The sequence below is a fragment of the Dromaius novaehollandiae genome, chromosome 3 (assembly GCF_036370855.1).
Source record: "Dromaius novaehollandiae isolate bDroNov1 chromosome 3, bDroNov1.hap1, whole genome shotgun sequence".
In the NCBI taxonomy this organism is placed as follows: domain Eukaryota; kingdom Metazoa; phylum Chordata; class Aves; order Casuariiformes; family Dromaiidae; genus Dromaius; species Dromaius novaehollandiae.
The window spans coordinates 119,653,354-119,673,275 of record NC_088100.1 but is presented as its reverse complement, the minus strand read 5'-3'; the positions used below and the strand labels follow the sequence as shown (position 1 = coordinate 119,673,275).

General features: G+C 43.2%; 1 protein-coding gene across 1 annotated transcript in view; it reads left to right on the top strand.

Moving 5' to 3' along the window:
- Positions 1 to 19,372, top strand: part of LOC112980095 (calpain-2 catalytic subunit) — a 29,714-nt gene extending 10,342 nt beyond the window's left edge. Inside the window, exons 5-21 of the mRNA XM_064509963.1 lie at positions 34 to 202; positions 2,201 to 2,284; positions 3,906 to 3,991; positions 4,693 to 4,767; positions 4,988 to 5,148; positions 5,877 to 6,046; positions 7,502 to 7,513; positions 8,979 to 9,190; positions 11,048 to 11,084; positions 11,927 to 11,992; positions 12,743 to 12,800; positions 14,895 to 14,959; positions 15,981 to 16,049; positions 17,116 to 17,194; positions 17,603 to 17,719; positions 18,229 to 18,287; positions 18,994 to 19,372. Coding sequence (XP_064366033.1) covers positions 34 to 202; positions 2,201 to 2,284; positions 3,906 to 3,991; positions 4,693 to 4,767; positions 4,988 to 5,148; positions 5,877 to 6,046; positions 7,502 to 7,513; positions 8,979 to 9,190; positions 11,048 to 11,084; positions 11,927 to 11,992; positions 12,743 to 12,800; positions 14,895 to 14,959; positions 15,981 to 16,049; positions 17,116 to 17,194; positions 17,603 to 17,719; positions 18,229 to 18,287; positions 18,994 to 19,017 — 1,543 coding nt within the window. The 3' untranslated portion in view covers positions 19,018 to 19,372. The remainder of the gene's footprint in view (positions 1 to 33; positions 203 to 2,200; positions 2,285 to 3,905; positions 3,992 to 4,692; positions 4,768 to 4,987; positions 5,149 to 5,876; positions 6,047 to 7,501; positions 7,514 to 8,978; positions 9,191 to 11,047; positions 11,085 to 11,926; positions 11,993 to 12,742; positions 12,801 to 14,894; positions 14,960 to 15,980; positions 16,050 to 17,115; positions 17,195 to 17,602; positions 17,720 to 18,228; positions 18,288 to 18,993) is intronic.
- The last annotated feature ends 550 nt before the right edge of the window (positions 19,373 to 19,922 follow it).

Genomic DNA, 19,922 nt, shown 5'->3' with positions numbered 1-19,922 from the left:
TGGTTACATGTGTGTGTGTCCCCTTTCATGCAGGCTGAATGGCTCCTATGAGTCTCTTTCTGGGGGCACCACCACTGAAGGCTTTGAAGATTTCACTGGTGGGATTGCAGAATGGTATGAGCTGCAGAAGGCACCACCCAACCTCTTCAAAATCATTCAGAAGGCACTTCAAAAAGGCTCTCTCCTTGGCTGCTCTATTGATGTGAGTTAGTCTGGCTTATTGCTAGACACTGTGACCTTGCTGTAAGGTACGGATAGGCAGGGAGATGGACCTGTTGCTCTGCTCAGGTGCTTTGTAGCACAAAGGATTTTCCACATCTGCCTCTGACTTGTGAAGACCAAGTTCTCTGCTCTACCTCTGGGCTGGAAATTTGACCCGGGAGTGTAAAACAAGCACATACTCTTTTGGGGGTTATGTCTAAAAGCAGGCTGAAACTCAGACTTCAGTAGTTCACGTGTAAAAGCTCAATGCCTTCTTTTTTTATTTTGTTTTGCTTTCCTCAAATCCTGAAGTTTTTGCTATTTCACAAGTCTATGGTAAAGAATTGTACAGGGAATTCATTAGGGATCCTGATCTACATCTTTGTTCTAAATGAAGTCTGTAGCTTGGCAGTAAGTTATTACAGGCTATGTGTTTTTGGAAAGCATGCTGCTGCTAATGGTTTCTGCAGTCATATGTTCAGAGGTAGCAGCCTGCAATCCTTGCAGTAGCCTGTTTGTTGCAGAAATTGTACCAAAATGTTCCAAAACAATCAGGGCTGTATTCTTGAGGCAGAGAGGCTAGCAATGCTGCCAGGTCTTTAAAAGGCTTTATGAGAAAACATGTGTTGCCAAAATCTGAATCTGTATTGTAAGAAGAAGAGCTTTGGCCTAGCATCCCTTTTAGTTTCACTGAAACAAGTATAAATATTGTTGTTGTGATAATCTCTGTACCCTCAAAGGAGATTAGATCTTAGTTATTATTAAAGGGAAGGTAAACTGTTTACAAGAACTCCGTTCATAATACACACCCAAATATTTCCTCCCATTTTTTAAGTTAAATCAGGGTTGCAAGAGGAGGAAGCTTCACAGCAGGAAAAGTATTTTGGTAAGGAGAGAATATGTCTCAGCACGTGGCTTCATGGCATTTTCTAGGTCTGTTGTTTCTAGTTTGCATAAAGATATGAATCTGACATCTGGATTTTTGCCCCAGAATGATAAAAATCTCTTGTCAAGGGTGGGGGAAATAAATATAGTATTTTATTGGTAGGTGCTGACACTGTATATATTGTAAACTAGTTATAAATGAGTTCAGCTTCAGAAAAATCTTGTAAAAGTCTTTTCCCTGTTCCTCTGACAGAAGAGGAGAAACGGAGGTTAAGCAGTGCATTTAAAAGTGCTCTGTGGGTCTGTAGTAGAACATGACGTAGACTGCAGGAGTCCTGTCTGCTTGATCCCACCCTCTCTCTCTGTTGGGTTTTGTTTTGTTTAGCTTCAAGCTTGCGCTTTCTGAAATGATGGGAAGGCGATGACAAACTTGTTTCATACAGATTTAAGTAGCTTTAGAGCAAGATGTCAAGCAGGCACTTTCTGGCAGGAAGTTATTTTCAGGGTTTATGGGCCAGATTGCCCAGAGCACTAAAAAAGGAAACGGCGATATGCCTTCAGACATGAACTGTGTGAAATGTGTAGCCTTTTCCTGTATCCCTGTGCATGGTAGTGCCTAGGATGGCAGTGCTGGGGAAAGGAAGAGGACCCTCCCATCCCACTGTGGAGTTGAAGGAGATGTTTTGACTCGATAATTAAAGCACTGGACTGCGGCTCACTACACCTGAGTTTGATCCCCAATTACTCCTGGGCAACCCTATACCAGTCACCCTGTGTGTTCCTCCCAGTCCCCTTGAGAACACGGAGGTCATAAATGTGTATTCCCTTGGTACAGCATTTTGAGATCCACGAGAGTATTTCAGAGCCAGGAGGGATCTCAGCTGCTAGCAGTACGGGGCTCCTGGTGTGCATTCTGTTGTGACCATGGGTCCAGCACCGCCACATGTGCTGCTGTCTGCTTTCCCTGCTCTGCCACACAGATTGCTCCCATTACTTCTGTGTGTCACTTAAACCATCTCTGCAGCCTCCTAGTGAACCAGCAAAAGCTTTGCCCTGTTAAATTCCCTGGCTCGTGGGAACTCATGCACACTGAGTTTTTTCTTTGCGCTTCCAGATTACAAGTGCAGCTGAGACAGAGGCAGTCACTTCCCAGAAGCTGGTCAAAGGACACGCGTACTCTGTTACCGGTGCAGAAGAGGTAAGTGCTCAGCAGAAGAGGAGGGAAATGCATCAAGCTTTGCACAGAGTCTCTCCCTGGGGGATGACAGCAACAGATTCTTCTTCAAAGTTGCATTCTGCTCTTCAGTCTAACCTGTTTTAAAGAATCAGGTTTTCTATTCCCTTCTTTTTGAAGAAAAATGTATTTAGTTTGTGTGTTTTCTGTTCACACTCTGGATAAATACATATGTGACTTCTTAAGTTTTCCACAAAAAAAAACCTTTTTTTTTTTATAAGCAATCCCCGCTGTTTCCTAGTGAGCTCTCTTGTGAGCAGCTCAATGCAGAGGACATACTACCCTCTGGTGGTTACATGGCCTCTTAACAATTTTTTTTTTAAATTACAGTGGCTGGCAGTGTAACTAAAGTACACAAGATGTGTGAGACATGCCAAGCAAAAAAACACATTTATCCCTTAAATGCCCACCGAACTATGCCTTTAGGCTGAACACAATGTTCAAAAGTAGGATTTTTAGCCAAGAATAGGTGTCTGGTAAAGGTAAGACAAGTGAAAACAGAAAGGAAGTGGACGGATCATGGAGTTTTTCTCTGTGTGTGATGGACTTTGGATCAGCTCGCTGACAATCATTTCTGAAATATCTCTGAAATTTCAGAGTGAAGTGTGATGAGTGGCCAGCCTTTGGCATGCTGCATTGAAGTGGGCAATGCTACTAGGCAGGTTTATGTGTTTGGAGCTGGCCCTTTTCTCACAGCAAAAGTAGTAAGAGTTTGCTGATCTTAATTCTCAAACAAACGTGACTTAGCCAGGCTTTTCTCTTTGGAAACATTTACAGAATTTCTGAGGATAGTTTGTCTCAGAAACGGGAGCCTCATCTCTAGATTTCCATGCTCTCAGCTGCTCTGTGCAGCACTTCTTAAAAGAGTACCTGTTTTCAGGCTCTAGTGGTACACTAGCTCCTTCCTCTAATTAGTGCCATTAATTCCCCATAAGTAATGGTAGTTCTCGTGGAAACTTGTAAAGCTTTGTTTGGGCTGGACTCAGTGTGCAGAGATCAGTAGAGGATAAGCTAGTGCCTCTTCATGGTGCAAGAAGGTGTTGTTCTGGCAGGGCTGGCACTGCTGTGCTGTGGGCATTTATTTGTGTGATTAAACAGTTTGTGGCAGTTCACACTACAGCCAGTCCTAGTATCCTATCTCTTGTAATGGGCACAGTTCAGATCATATATAGGGAGGGAAGAAAAAGCATTTGAATATGAAGGGGCAGTTTATACATACTTGACAGCTCTAAAGAAATACTCTCTTGTACATGCTTTTTGGAGGCGCTGTAGCAACTTTACATTTCCTCTGCTTGAAATCCTATCAGAGGTATTTTTAAGCAGCACAAGAAAGACATTTTGTTTGTCTGAACTTTGATTTGTGCACAGTATAAACATCTATGCATGCTTGAGTGATTAGAGTTGATTCAAAAAGAGTTTGACTTTATGTGTTTTGGACAAGATGAGTTAGTGTGTTTGTGTTTGTACATGTTCTCATGTATAGGACTCAAATATTTACTCTGCCACATCCTAACTCCCATAAGAAAGGTGGAATGAAGCCCAGTGCTGAGCCCCTGGGTAACTCTATACACTTCTAACCCATCAGGTGAACTTCAGAGGAAGCATGCAAAAGCTGATTAGAATCCGAAATCCTTGGGGGGAAGTAGAATGGACCGGAAAATGGAATGACAAGTGAGTCAATGGCTTGTGAGTTGCCAGCAGGTGTTTATCGCGAGACGTGGTTGTGTTCCTGCTGTGGTCTGTCTTCTCTCTACCTGAAATTCCTCTTCAAATCACATCTGGGTCTGATGTTCTGTCTGCAACGCTCGTGTCGTGATGCTTTGAGCTACTTAAAAGGATCAATTCCATCACTGCCATCTCCAAATAGACTTCACGGTGTGCTGTGCCCTTCATACAAAAACCTGCCTTCATGTCCGATGCAGTGATTTGGTTGGTGATTGCTACAAGGCTTTGTATAGTCTCTGCCGCTTTAACAGCCTGGATTTAGTGGTGAGCTGCTGAAAACTTGTTTTCTAAAAGGACATTGAAACTCTATTTCTGTTAACAGTGAAAGCTGGAGTTTTTTCACTTCTGAGCTGGGCAGTGTGTTTTCTGGGCCTTTCTCTTTCCAAAATAAAGCCTTGTCACATGCAAGCCATTAGCACTCCATTTCTGATCCTTATCTTGGGTATTTAAAACATGAGGCATCTAATATCCCAGTTCCCTGTATCTTAATTATGCTTTGGTTTGAAAGCTCTGGAGCTGCTATCAGCTAGATATCGTGGAACATTGCAGTCATGTAGACCAGCAAGAAAGTGAAATCATTGTGCCAGAACAGCTCCATTAGGATTTGACGCCTACTGTTGTGTAGTTAGTGTGGGTTTGTCTTTCAGCTGCCCAAACTGGAATGGCGTTGACCCTGTGGTGCGTGAGCAGCTGACTAGAAGACATGAAGATGGGGAATTTTGGTAAGTAGCACTGGGTTTCCACTCGATCTGAGGGAACTGGCCTTTCCTCAGCTTTTTTCACATGAAATACCTTTTCCCACCAGACTCTTGAAGAGTGAGCTAATTGACCAAAAAAACTGAGTGCTAAATCACAATGAAAGAGAGGGAAGATAGAAAAGGTGGTTTTATAGAAGAACGGTCCATCCCAAGCAGATGTTTTCTGTGGCATTGCTTCCCACAGGATGGCATTCAATGACTTTCTGAGACATTACTCCCGCCTCGAGATCTGCAATTTGACTCCAGACACCCTGGCAAGTGACAGGTACAAGAAGTGGAGTCTGATGAAGCTGGATGGGAACTGGAGGCGAGGAGCCACTGCAGGGGGTTGCAGGAATTACCCAAGTAAGAACATGCTGTCACTACAGTCTTTGAGGAAATCTTTATTCTAGTTGGATTACCTTAGAAATTGGTAACATTTACACACAGAATCTCTTGTGTTGGGGTTGTCTGACCTTGTCTTCCAATCACTGTTAATTTGTTCCTTCTCTGGGAACTTAAATCTAGGTAGTTGTGCTACCTAGCTGGGCTACTTAAAGCGAAGTGGGTTAAAGCAATAGCCCCGATGAAACAGTGATCAGAGTCCCCTTTCCCTAAGGGCTTGAGAGGCTGAGGCTAGTTCTGATGCCTTCTCCAAGCGGCAGTTGATCAGGCAGGTGTGCGCTGTGGCACAAAGCTCGTTTCTTCTCCTGGGGTTGTGCGTGCAGAGGGACAGTTTTGATGTGGACATGAGGGTGGCCAGCCTTGGGAGCCATGTCCCTCCCACAGTGTGAGCACAAACTCGGTATCCTTGGCACTTGCTAATTTGGGGTGGCCTATCTAGGAAGATATTGCACTTGGGGCCAATATCCAGAAATACAAGCATTTTGTAAATGCTCTGTGATAAAGGGTTTAGTTGTATTTCATAAGATGTAGGCTGGGAGCAGTGTTAGTTTTTCCTTCTCGTATACCAATTTGGAAGTCAGAGTCAGAGCTGCATCTGTCCTAGCTGACAGATTTCTATGTCAGGGTGCAGTTGCTCTCAAAGAAGGCTCTGAGCAATGTGCACAAATCCACTTTCCTCCCCTTCCCAGACACTTTCTGGATGAATCCACAGTACTTGATCAAGCTGGAAGAAGAAGACGAGGATCCTGACGATCCTGAGAAGGGCTGCACTTTCCTAATTGGCCTGATTCAGAAACACCGGAGGAAGCAGAGGAAGATGGGAGAGGACATGCACACTATCGGCTTTGCAATTTATGAGGCAAGTAAGGCAGTATATGTGCACAAGAGGAAAAGGAAAGTTCACCCTGCAAATGCGGCAGTGCCATTCTTGGCTGCATAGCAGGGAAGCAGCTTGCCAGGAGAAAAAGCCTGGAGGCCTTGAGAGTAGTGGCCTTGTGGCACTCTGCACAGTCCTCTGCAAGAGTGGATTGTCTACTAAAACTCAGCAGGGTTCAGTTGGACACAAGCTGCAGCAAGGAAAATTCCACTTAGATGTTTAGAAAAATATCCTCCACCAAGAGAGTGGTCAAGCACAGGAACAGGTGCCCAGAGAGATTATGGAATCTGTGTTCTCAGAGATACTCGGACTTAGACTGGAGAAGGTCCTGAGCAACCTCATCTAACTTTGATATTGGCCTTGCTTTCAGTAGGTGGCTGGACCGGGTGACCTGTAGAGGTTCCTTCTTAGCTACATTACTCTGCGCTTCTAAATGCAGGAGCAGGGAAAGTGTTTACAAAAACTAAGTGCAGAAATTCAGTCTGAGCTTAACTTATCATGCTGTAGTAAAAAGAGGCAAAATAAAAGCAGCTATAGTAGGGATCTGACCCAGGACATGATGCTCTCTGGGATATCTGCGCTAGCATGGAAAGTTATCCCAGCAGCAGAACCAGCCAAAGCACCTCTAAAACTCATTCTGCTGCAAAAAGGGTCAGAAACATGTCTACGGTACCTCTTTAATCAAAACATTTAGAGGTATGTTGTTCAGAGCTACAAAGCAGAGATGCTGTGCCTAACTGGCACTGGAAATAGGAATAATGCTTTTACCTGAGGTTTGTAATTTTTTACAGAAATTTATAGTTTCTGTAATTGTAGGCAGTAGATCCAACTGCTTTCTCTCTTGATATGCCAGCTTGGAAAAAGCTTGTCAAAGAATCCGCTCCCCACAGGCAAATGAGGTTTTAAAGCAAAGTTAGGTCCCCTGAGCCCGTAAGGAAACAGAAAACTGCATTATTATATTGCTTAGCCCCTCTTCCTCTAATGATTGTGGAGAGGTCAGCGGGTGAAAGAGAAGGTGATAAGAAATAATAAAGAAACTGAGCCTATGAAAAATATCGGTGACTGTTCCCAGGCCAGTCAGAAGAGCTGTGTGGGTGTCTCGCAGTGGGCTGCAGGGTAGAGCATCAGCAGGAAAACATGATCAGCTTGACTACATCTGGGCTAGTCTCTGCCCACTCTGCTCAGGGCAAGCCCTCCCTGAGCAGCCCTGTGCAGCTCCAGGACTGAGTTCGGAACTGAGGCAGTGTTAAGCAGTGTGGGTGATGTGGGCTCAGCACTCAAGTTGCCTCCCTCATTGTGTACTGGTTTTTTTTTGGTGTGTGGTGGTTTTTTTTTTTTTCTTCTCCCCCCCAAAGCATGTGGTTGGACCCGCTGAACAACAGTGAAAAGAAATAGCCTTAGGACAAGAAAAATAACTTTATCCTTATCTCCTTGCAGGTGCCCCCAGAGGTATGTAGTGTGGATTGGTGTTCAAGGTGCAGAGTTGGGGATGAATGGCTTGGGGGAAGAAACTGTTAAGAGGATTCTCCTTCACTGACTGTACAGAGTCGTACTGACTGCGCAGAGTCTAAAGTTAGAGGCTGTTTATTCTGGAAATGGGCCTGGGCTCGTGTTTGATTTTTCAGAACATCTTGGTACGGGTAAGAGCTGTCTGTACTGCAGAAAGTTGCCAAAGCTGCTCTTTCACTGATCTTCTCCCAGCCCAGAACCATACCTACTCCCGCAGAACACAGCTGTTTTTTTTTCCAGGTTTGCACAGTTTGTGTTTGACACACAACTAATGTTCCAAATAAGTGTTTATTTTCATTTCCTTAAGCACTCTCTTTGGGTTTTTTTTCCTGTTCCTACCTGCAGCTAGTTTATAGCAGGCCCTAGGGATCAGAGAGGTGTGTGCAGCGCAGTGAGCTGTGTACACAATAGAAGGCAGGGCTGCAGCACCTCTGAGCTGTTGCTTCTCAGAGGAACAAATGAGGCTGAGAAAAATGCTGGGGTAACCTCATTACATGGCTGCCTGTACCTGAGAGGGTGCATGCAGAATGCCCAGGGCACCTTGCAGCTCCTCAGGCAATGCTCAAGGCATCATGCAGCCTAAGCTGCTGTAATGTAAAGCACGTTTTCACCAGGCAGGAATTTTTATTATCTCTGTTAATTAAATTTCTTACGTACCTTTTGAATGTTTTAGCAGTATTCTGACAGCTGCTCAACTCTTATCCTAGTGGTCCAAAAAACTGATTTATATAAAAAAGAAACTGAAACTACAGTCTCTTGACTTTTTTTCCACTGTACGTGGAATTCTTTATCCCACCATTGCAACAGGTCTGACAAGTTTTGCATTCTGAAGTCTGGGAAGGCTACAAGGAGGAGGTTTCCGGACAGTCCATGTTCTAGATCTAAGGTAGCTGACCTTGATAAACCCTGTGCAGAAGAGTTTATTCTGGAAGATGTTACACTCCAAATATGTTTTTATAAAGTGTAACATTTCTTTTATTCTTAAAGGACTTCAGAACTGGGCTCACTGCCTCAAGGCACTCTGCCTTCATAGGCAGAGTTGAGCTGAGATGCCCTGGTGGTACCAGCTCTTGAGAGTAGAGAAATATCAATAGTAAAACATCCGGCTTTAAAGAAAGGTGGTTGGTGGTAAGAGTTTCTCAAATGCCTTCACAAACTATTCATCTGTAAAGCATAAGTGTGACTTGAATGTCTTGCTGAGATGATCTGCAAAATACACTTGCACCTGCAGCTCAGGAGTATTGTGATGTGATACCCCTTGCCCTTTCTTTTTTCTCTTTTAATTCTGTTGAACTGATATCTTTCTTTTCAGATGTAACTAATTATAATTTCTATTATATTCTTAATTTCTAAATGCAAATACATGCAAATTGTGGGGGTTTTCTGTTTCTTTGCTTTTCATAAGTTTTCTGGCCAGACGAATGTTCATCTGAGCAAAAACTTTTTCCTGACAAACAAAGCAAGAGAAAAGTCGAACACCTTTATCAACCTTCGAGAAGTATTGAACCGGTTCAAGCTTCCTGCAGGAGAATATATTATCGTGCCGTCTACCTTTGAACCTGACAAGAATGGGGATTTCTGTCTCCGCGTCTTCTCTGAAAAAAATGCAGATTCCAAGTATGTGACTGTTCTGTAACTGTATAACTGCAGTAAGTGCATGTGCGCGCTGTGTGGGAGTCCAGGAGGGTGGAACAGCACAGCAACAGGGTAAAGCAGTGTGTCCTGTTAATGCCTTTGTTTCAGTCTATAAAGTGCGGTTTTGTTGTCAGCCATACCTGAGGGGCCAGCTGTGAAGAGGGGCTGATTAATGTGTTCACAGACAGCCATTGATCCCAGGCCTGGGCTCTCCCAGCCACGGGCAGCTGGAGAGGGTCGTCTCCTCCTGGCACAGGGAGGAAAGCTGGACTCTGCATGAGGTGCTGTGCCGGAGGGGGTCTCTCCCTGCGAGCAGCAGTCTGAACCCATGGGCGCCTCGTGGGAAGGGGTCACGTTAGTTCTTGTTTGTCCTTGGACAAACTGGCTTATATCCTTATATCCTACCTCAGTATTGAATTCACTTTGAAGTGGCCATAGTCTGACTGAAGCCTGCAAGACTTGGCTAAAAGGGAGAAGTGTCCTTCACTCTAGTGGTTGTACCTTGAATGACCAGAATGAGAGTTGGTGAGGATATTTTGTGTTTAATTCCACTTTCTTGTCTCAGTGCTAGTCTGGAAATAGGGAAACAGTTTCTCTATTGCTTCTGTGTGCAACAGAGGAAAGTTTGAGTAAACATAGCAAGAAGGAATGAGAGGGTTGTTTTGTTTTGGGGTTTTTTTTTGATTTATGTTATTCCCATCCCTGGCTGGGAAGGCATTTCTAGTAATTGGGCTGTAACCAGCTGGAATCCACAGCACAAGAAAGCCCTGGAGGATGGCGGTACAGGAGATGCTAAATGTATGTGTTTTCTGATGTCTATGAAGACATTAATCAGGAGAAATGATCTCACCCTTTTAAAATCATGCTGAAAAAAATTCCAGGTACTTGTTCAGCTAAATGATATCTTTGATAAAATTAGAAAAGGTTTTAATGGAACTGGCTAAAACCATGTGGTTAGCCATGAAGCCGTGAGGAAAGTTCAGATGCGTTGCAGCTTAAAGAGCAGGTAGGCCGGGGTCTTAGGAGGGGGTTTCCTAGTCTTCCATATCTATTTCCTAATTCTAAGCAAGCAAAAATCTTTCTGCTATGCAGTAATCTTTCCTTACACATTTTCTTTAGTGGTGAGAAAACTGGGACTGTAGTTGCATAAAGGCACATGGAGTTTTTGATTGGCTTTTAGCCATGCTTAAACACCGTCCTTAGCTGTGATGACCTACAGAAGCTGATGAACAGTGTGACACACTTCTTTTGGTCTGTGCACATCCCTGTAAACACAGGTCAGAGGACACTTGAGCTGTGGTGCTGGGCTAGATTTCCTGTGCAAATCACCTGAATACACTAACTGCATCTTAAACTTGTCCGAGTGCCTTTCGGGTATTACTTTTTGCTTTAAAAATATAAAATAAAATTTGTATACATACATACGTGTGTGTGTATACATATACATACGTATTATATATATATGTGTGTGTGTGTGTATATATATATATATTAAAAATTGGATTGGATACAAGTTTGATTTGCACCCAAGAGCCCAGCCCTGGGCTGAGGTCTGTAGGCAGTGGCACTAAATGACCCAAAGGATTGTTTCTGACACTAAACTCTATCTGGGACTCAGGAGGACGTTGCAGTTTGTAAGGTGTTTTGAAGCGCTGTTGCCATAGCTGGCAAAACAGTACTTTCATTGGCGGTGTTTAATGTCCAGTAACTTCTTGGCTTTGAATGTTCATCATTATTACCACAATACAAAGAATTCCTCTCTAACTGAAACTTTAAGCAAGGACATCAGAAAAGTGACCTTTTCTTTGTTTTTAATATCAATGTCTTTATTTTTTCTAGGGTTATAGACGATGAAATTGAGGCCAATTTTGAAGAGGTATATCTTAAATATTGTAAATTAAGATAATTTTGTCATAAATGGGGTTGGATTATCCTGTGCCCTGTGCAGTACAGCAGGGTAGTATTCTTCTGTAAACGTTACCAAGGACTTTGGAAACAGATCTTTGGATATCCGTAGCTGAATGTCCAGCAAAGACAATGGAAACATCACAAGCAATATTGCTGCAAGTGAACTTAGCCTTTTCAGGTACAGGGTCAGTCACTGTCTGCAGAAGTAACTGCAGAAGCCAAAGGAAATTCCTTTTGCTCTCCAGACCTAGATATCACCACACTGCAGGCTTAGGGATCCCTTTAGCCATGTGTGTGTTTTTGCATGCAGTGTTGTTTCCATGAGTAAGAAGTGCCTCCCCATATGTTTAGTCTTGCCAAAGCTGAGAATCTCGCCTCCTAATGCACCATGTTATGCGTCTATCACTTTGTGTGATTTTTGCAAGGTGAGAACTTACATTTTGCTTGCTTTTCTTTAAGTGGAGACAGCTGGTCCAACAGTAGTAGTAGCAGCAGTGAAGTTCTTGGTTTGGTTGTTTGGGTTTTTTTTGGATAAAATAAAGACTTAATTTGATCTTTGACTTTTATTTCTTTCATTTCTTTTTTCTTTAACTAAAAGCCAGTAGAAAAATCTTAATTCCTGCAGTGTTTGCAGCACCAGCATTTTCAGAAGCCCTGAAAATAGAACTGATGATAATCAAAGCAAAATTACTGTGTACCTTCAACTTTGCAATTTAAATTGCACTGTTTTACTAGAGGCAAGCATATGCATTAAGTACCTCTCTGTCAGAAAAGTTCCAGCTTTCAGTATTCTGAATTTCTCTTTTGTAGGCTGAGATCAGTGAAGATGACATTGAACCCAGCTTTAAAAAACTCTTTGGACAGCTAGCAGGAAGTGTGAGTATTTTTTGTTTTGTCTTACTGGTAGCAGAGGTGAGTGGATAAGAGAGATCCCTTGCTAGTGTGCAGTTTAATTCCTATGCTGAGTCAGATTTCAAACATATGTGCATAATTGTGCATGCAGACATCTGTGTAGTTATCCATCTAATCCTATGGACTTCCTAGAGCCTCTGGCAAACAATCTCCATTCTCTTTGAACTACAGACTTGACTTTCATCTCTGCAGGTCTCTGCAGGGATGTCCTTGAGGCAGCGTATTCAGTCTGTGCACACACGGAGGCATGCGGGCTCCTCTCTGAGGTGACGGAGGGCTGGGTTTCCTCCCCTCCCTGGGCTTATCTCAGCTGCGCTTGGGGGAAGATACCGCAGCCCCGGTAGCGCACAGCCAAGGGAGCGGAGCGAAACCTCGCTGGGCCATTGCTGCTGGACAAGCTTACAGCTTGCATTTCCATAGCTATATGCTGAGAGCTCCTGCCCGCTTGGTGGGGGCAGTGGGCAGTCCAGTGGCATCTGGACTGGCCTCTGCGCAGGTGCAGGTGGGTTTCCCAGGAGGCATGGTAGAAAGGCAAGACTTGCAAATAAGGTATGGCCCGCACCATATGGCCTGCATTTACAAGGCCTTGACAGAAACTCCCAGGGGATACTCAGATTTGGCGAACTCACCTGAAGGAGTCTAGAGGCTGCTTAGGAGATGGTGTCTGCACGCCTCAGTTACCGAACCTTGATTTTATTTTCCCCTTTTCCACAGGATGCGGAGATCTCCGCCTTCGAATTGCGCAATATCTTGAATAAAATCATGGCTAGACGTAAGTGCCTTCTTCCACCTGTCCTTCAGTTGGCCGCTAGCAGGTTACAGGTGGGACCCCAAGAGCACAGAGCAGACCACCAGCTTATGCAGGGTCACATCCCTGGCTGCGGCTCCAGACCTGCAGTTCGGCCTCTCTGTACTGCCAGGGGCCCATACTCTGCTCCTTCAGGGGGTTGTAGAAATGCTTGGGCTGTGCCTGAGCTGAAGGCATGTTTTACAGGACGTGTGCTTTGGCAGGGTGCATATGGATTCCTGGTAAAAATGGATGCCTGATATCCCAGGATCTGACAGTTTGTGGTGTTTGGCATGAAGATGGACTGGTTTGATTAATGTTTGATAATGAGGAAGGGCAGGTATTGCTACTTCTTTAGTATTGTATGATTCAGGATTCAAACCTGACATGAAATATTAATTGATAAGTTGGCACTCAAGTTATCAGACAAGCTGGCTGCTGCCATTTCTGCAAACTATAAGCAAGAGCCCCCTGATGGAAGCCTACTAAAAGTACTCTGCGAGTGCCGGTCACTGGGCATCCTACTGTCGTGTGTTTCTCGGGAACTGGAGTTAGCATCACGGTTTGCATAGCTGCAGAGTCCGCCCGTGCATCCGCCTCGTAGCCTGGAGAGGGGAGCGCTGTGGCAGCCTGCACCAATCTAGTTGAGGGACCTGCAGATCACGCTGATGTCCATTGATGAAGAGAGTTTTAAAGGCGAAATTTGTTCTCAGAAACAATTTGTGTCTGAGAGAAAACTAATCTCTTGTGTGAAAGAGTATCTTGCATCTGAGAACAGCTTTTTCTGGAGAGAAATAAGGTGGGACTGTGACTGAATGACTTGTAGCCTTGTGGTTCCTCTTGTTGAGCAGTTTGCTTTCCCCCGTTTCCAGAGTCAGGGGCTGAGGCTATGCAATGTTAGCCCAGCCAGTGGTCTGGAGTATCCCTGACAGGGAGGAGAAACTTTAAATCTCTGAGCTTGTTGCTGGATTATTTTCCCTTCCATTGAACAGTGCTTGAGCTTGGAGAAATAAATTCCTTAATTTCCACAGTGAAATCTTAGCCAGGCAGCCAGAACTGTGCTGTATCTCTGTGTGCACAAGCCAATTAACAATTGTGTATTATTTGAAACCAGGCTTGATTTGATGTTCTTCCCCTGCACAAAGCTGTTTCCTATTGATTGCACAGGGGCTCAGACGTCCACGTTGTCCACAAAAGTCCACTCTTGCCTTTGCTGGCAGACAATAGGTGCTTGATCTCTATCAGTGCTTCTGTAGCACACGTGCAAACCAGACTGATTGGGGTGTTTACTTGAGGAAACATCCCAGCTGACTTTCACCCTAGATTTCATTGTCCGGAAATCACAGGGAGGCTGCTGATTAGCAGCCTGTTTGCCTGCTTCAGTGCTGTGTCTCTCTTGTGCAAAGCAAGAACCATCTTAACAGCCCTTTGCAGGGAGCACTGCAGTTTTTGCTTGTGTGCCCTCCCACCTGGAGTTCTCTGTTGCCTGCGTACATTGTCCCTCCGCTCTGCCAGATGAGAAGGACCAGAAGTGGTATGTTGCCTTAGAAGGGGTAGCTGTGCAACGTAAGGCTGTTTCTCTTCCAGCATTTGAGGGAAACTGTAGGATTTTCTGGAAGCAGGTATCCTGACTACAGTTATATGTGCGCCACATCTCCACAGCGTGCAGGCTTTATTGCATTAGCTACTTGCTGGATCCCAAAGGCTTCAGATGATATTAATAATTCCCAGACCACTAGGCAGGCATCCCCTGCTACTGACTGCACTGATACGGCCCTGATTGTGACAGTGGTGTAGCAGAACACCTATTCCCGAAGGAAGATTTCATGTAGATGCTGAATTGCCATTGAGTGAATAGCAGGTATATCACAAACAAGCTAGAGCACTAAGCACACTTTATGTAAAAGCAAAAAACATGCCAAAAAAGAAATTATTTCGCTAGCTTTAAAGTCTGTGAAGACACAGAAACAAATAATTGTTGACGTGTAAGCACTGTGGTTACAGAGTTTCCAAGCTACTTAGGGAGGTGCTGTGGTACAGCATGCAACAATAATCCTGTCTTTTGCTCTTTCTTTACAGGCCAGGATATTAAATCGGATGGCTTTAGTATTGAGACATGCAAAATAATGGTTGATCTATTAGATGTATCCTTTAAGGCTGCTCCTAGGCAATGTTCTTCTGTCTGTGCTAAAGTAGGTGAGCTGCTGCCTTTCTAGTGGCAGGTCCATACTGATGCATTGGTGACTCCTAAGGTGAAGAAGCTGGGTTTACCCTGGGTTCCCCTGCACAGAAGTGGTAGCCCTTCCTATTGCTGCCGACTGTGGCTGCTGTGGGTGCTGGTTTAGCTGGTGACAGTGACGGTGGTGCTACGTTCTCCAATGGCTGGTTTTGGTAAGGGCATTTTAAAGATGTAAGGACTTGGAAAATAAGGCAAACAAGCGGCAGGAAGCTAGACAGTGTGCTGTTTCTTTGGAGCTGCTACTACAAAGAATAAGGGCAAAAGTGTAGGATGAGGGATTTGAGTCTAAGAATAGTTGTGTTCAGTTTGTCCATGAAGTGGGAGTTGAATTGCATAGTCAGAAAAAGGAAAAATTACCAAAACAAGATGAAGCTCTGCTATAATTTGATGTAAAATGTGTCAGTCCCTAGAGGCACTCCAGCAGTTTTGGGAGAGATGTGATGACAGGGTTCTTCTGGTAACTGTTTGTTCAAGAACTTACAATTCTGTAAATAGCAGGCTTGCTTGTGGCTTCGTCCTGTTTGCAGTCCAGACTTACAACTTGTGCTCCTATAACGGTACTGAACTACCTATGCAGAACAAAAATGACATCATCTCTGCTCTTTTATGCGTGTATTAAAAAAAGTAAGGAAAAGCCATGGAGGAGCAGAAAGTTTAGTGAACTAATCACTATTTAAATGAATCAGTCAGTCTCATCTTACTAGTTTAGAAATTAAAGCACAAACGGAAATCTTGTAGAACAATTGTATATTCAACAGCATGAGTTTGTAAGAAACAAGCTTCTCCGACTTGCATCCTTTTCTTTAATTGCAATTTTTTAAGTTTTAAGTCAACACTGCCCCTCTGTGTAAAACTAGCAAAGGAGGTGGGGGGAGGGAGGGGACACTTTTTCTTCCTTCTAAAGAGATTACCTTAACTCAAACAAGAATGACGGGAGTGGTAAACTGGGACTGAAGGAATTCCACACGCTCTGGACAAAGATTCAGAAATACCAGGTAAGACACAACCTTTTTGAGAGAACATACAATAAAATACAGAGGTGGCTGTAGATTGATTTGTTCCATACAATATATAGATATTAGAGAGTATGGGTGTCAATATCTGTATGCAGCACCTTTGTACATGATCACTGAAAACTGTATTTTATTGAATTAGAAGGGGAAAAAAGTTCAGTAAGCATCTTTTATTCTGAGGGAGACAGGGGCCCTCAGCTGCTGGTGATGCCCACAGCGTTTCACAAGATAAGGACAGAAGGAAAAGGGAAACGCAAGAACAGCAGTCAAATGTATACAGTAAAACTTGCGTTCTTTAACTCCCACATCTCCTAGTTGAACCTGAGCTATGCTAGTCAATCAGATGGTGAAACTAACAGTACAGCTGCAAAATCCTCCCAGACCGGATCCATCTACGTGCAGTGCAGGCAATAAAAATCAGTTTTTTTCTTTTGTGTTTCACTTGGTAGCTCCATGCTGTCTGTCTGAGACCACGCTGACTAAGAGTTGGGCTGCAATCAGACTTCCCAAAAACATGGAGACAACTGGGGGCTTGCAGCACCAGGGACTTGCTCTAGCTCATGATGCATTTGTGTCCTCAGTCCCCAAGGTTTTACTTCTGAGAGCCAACACGTGTGACAGCTTGTCCATCAAATGCCTGGTAAAGGACTGAAGGAACAGCTGCCTCTCTTCCTGACTCGCTTTCTGAGCATTTGGGGTTTTTTGTTTACTCGCCCCCTAAAATGCTGAGCCTTCCCACTTCACAGTGCACATTTAGTGTCGGTCTTACTGCCCGCTATGTTAGTGATACTGCAGTTGAAGAAACTCTCCAGAGTCTTTATCCAGTCTGGCTGCCTCATTAAAACATTTAGGTGTTTCAAAAGCTGCTTTTAGATGAACTCAGGGATGTATGTGTGCAGTCCTTCTGACAAACATTTTGAATGTTCCTAAGCAAAGTGCAGGCTGCATTTTAAAATATTTGACTTCTGACTGAAGCCAAAACTTCAGCTGAAGCTGACTAGAACGTTGAATTATTCACCAGTTTGACTTTGTTTTTTGTGTTCTGCAGAAAATTTACAGAGAAATTGATGTGGATCGATCCGGTACCATGAACTCGTATGAGATGAGGAGAGCACTGGAAGCAGCAGGTTTTATCTTGTTCTGTCTCTTTTTATGATTTTACCAGTTTCAGGCTAGTTGATAGATGCTCCCTGGTCTCCTTTGTAATAGTTGCAGACCTCTTTACCTAAGTCAGTGCTTTCAGGAATCAAATTTCCCTTTGCAGAGGCTTTAGGAACTAAGACTGTCACTTTTAAGTTGAAGAATGTTGTGTTCCTGGACCTGAAAGATCTCCATTTAATCTGTATGCTTTGCCTGGGCTCTTACCTTTATGTAGCAATGTCTTGCCATACAGGCACACTAAAAGCACCTCAAACAAGCAACCTGTCTACAGTTTTCTTTAGAGATAGGTTTAGAGACAGGTTTTGGTGGGTTTTTTGTGAGTTTGGGGGGGTTTGTTGGTTTGTTTTGTTTTAATCCTTGGTATTTTGTTTTAGGGTTCAAGTTGAACTGCCAGTTACATCAAGTCATTGTGGCTCGTTTTGCTGATGAAGAGCTCATCATTGATTTTGATAACTTTGTCCGGTGTCTGATTCGGCTGGAAACTTTGTTCAGTGAGTATGCACTTAATAACGAAACACACTCTGTAGCTTTGTGCTTTCAAATACAGGCTCATTTGTGTGGGAAACTTTGTACTGGTACCAAAGTCTCTTCAAAACCAAGGTATCAATCCTGTAACCCGGTCTGCACCCTACTCCTAGAAATCAGCCTTTTACACCAGACTGCTGAAGTGAAGCCAGAGTCTTTTGTGCAAACAAATGTTGAGTTTAAAAAGAACTTTTGTTTTCTAAATGGTTTGAGAAATGCTTTTAATATTACAGATGGGACCATTAAAGTAGGCGCAGTCCCTTTGGCAAGTACTAGCACAGTTACAATGCTTTTCCAATATGTGGATGTATATTTTTCCCAATGTTTACAGTTGTCCCATTCTGGTTTTGGATGCAGACCATTTTCATACACTTAGAATCTGGGAGTAAATTCCTTTTTGATCTGAAGTACAGGAGAACATCTTTCTAATGAGTTCCTATATTCATCCTCATCTGTGATTTGTCTCATACCACAGAAATGTTTAGAAAACTGGATACTGAGAAAACTGGAGAAATAGAATTGAACCTTGTTACTGTAAGTTGATCTAAAAAGCCTGTTCTCTGGGTGGGGTCGGGGCAAGAGCAAGGACTGTCCTACTCCAGTCTGACTACTGGGGGCTGGCTGTGTATGTGTTCACACATATTATGGCTTTAAGTTTCTTGTGTATTTATATGCAGCTTTAAGAAAGGCTACTCTTTTTTTTTTTTTTTTTTTTTTTAAGAAAGATGTTCCTACATCAAATCTTATTCTCTAACAAGCTAGATAAGTCACTTTAATCAGAAGCCTCTCATCATTTACTTGCAGTAATTTGGGTTGAAACCTATGCAGGCCTCTTCCCCACTTTTTCTGTCAATAACAGGGAGAAATGTATGTATGGTATTGACTCAAAAGGTCACCATGTGTGCCCTGGGCAACAACAATGCTAGAAGGAAACTAGCCTCCTACATGTTTTTGATTCACCTGTTACATGAACCTAAGTTATTTCCTTCAGGATGTAATGGAGGAACATGCAGGGAACATGCAGATCATTCCAAAGGTCTCAGGCATTTGTGGCCTTAACTTAAATGAGGTATAAATTTAAATAGTTCAGGAAATATCATCCAAAATAACTTTCTCTAAGAATACTTAGACTTTCCTCCTCAGGCTAGAAATAGGAATGTGCATAGTTGCAATGGGTAGTTTTGTTAAACTTAACCTTGGCCCATGTTCTTTTTTTTCTGTGTCTTTCTGTCATACACAGTGGCTGTGCTTTACTATCATTTGAAGCACTGACATCAGCTGAAGACATCTCAAAAAGATGAAGATCATGTGAGGATAATCATGCAACATACCAGGAAAATAATAGTGTATGTGCCTTAAATTATGAATGGTAACGTCTCACAGTTACTAGGAGGAATCAGAGTTCTAATTCAACAATTGAAGAATCTGCAGCCTCATCTTAGAGATATGACCGTCTTTATCTACTATTTTATATATCCTCTCTCCAAAAGCTTTAATTTAGTAAATCCTCAATGTAACTCTTGAAAATACTGCTTTGCTAGAACCTTCATATTTATTACATGTTATATGACTTCTGGGAGGAAAAAAAAAGAAAGAAAAAGAAAAAGCTGCTTACAGTCTGATAGCCTGGTTCATTAAGTGCTTTCTGAATAACGGCACATTTAACTGTTCTGCTTGATTCTGTGTATCTGCAACTAGAAAAGGGATGGCGTTGCACATCTTGGAACACTGGTGTTTAGGTTAGATGTGCATCTCTCATATTTGCAGTCAAGCCCTAACGTTATTCAGGTTAAATATTCTTTGAAGAATGTGAGTAGCAGATACTAGTGTGACCAAACTGAGGACAAGTCTTTCTGGCCTGCCCATTGAGACCCCTGTAGCAGGAGGCTGTTGGCACCCAGAATTTTTAAGAGAAAGCCTGTGCTCTCACCTAGATTCTTAATTTCCTGCATCTTGTTTATGTTCCTTTGAAATACAAGAAATTTTATATATGAAAACACAACAGTGGAAGTAAAGTTTGCAACGGCATTACTCCTTCTCCAAAAAAAAAAAAATGCATGTGCTGCTTTGAGAGGGGTTCTCACAGCACATATGCAGAACTTCAGTTGTCAGGAACAGAGTAGGTCTTCCTTTTAAGGGGAAAAAACAGCATTCTGGATCCAAAACCGT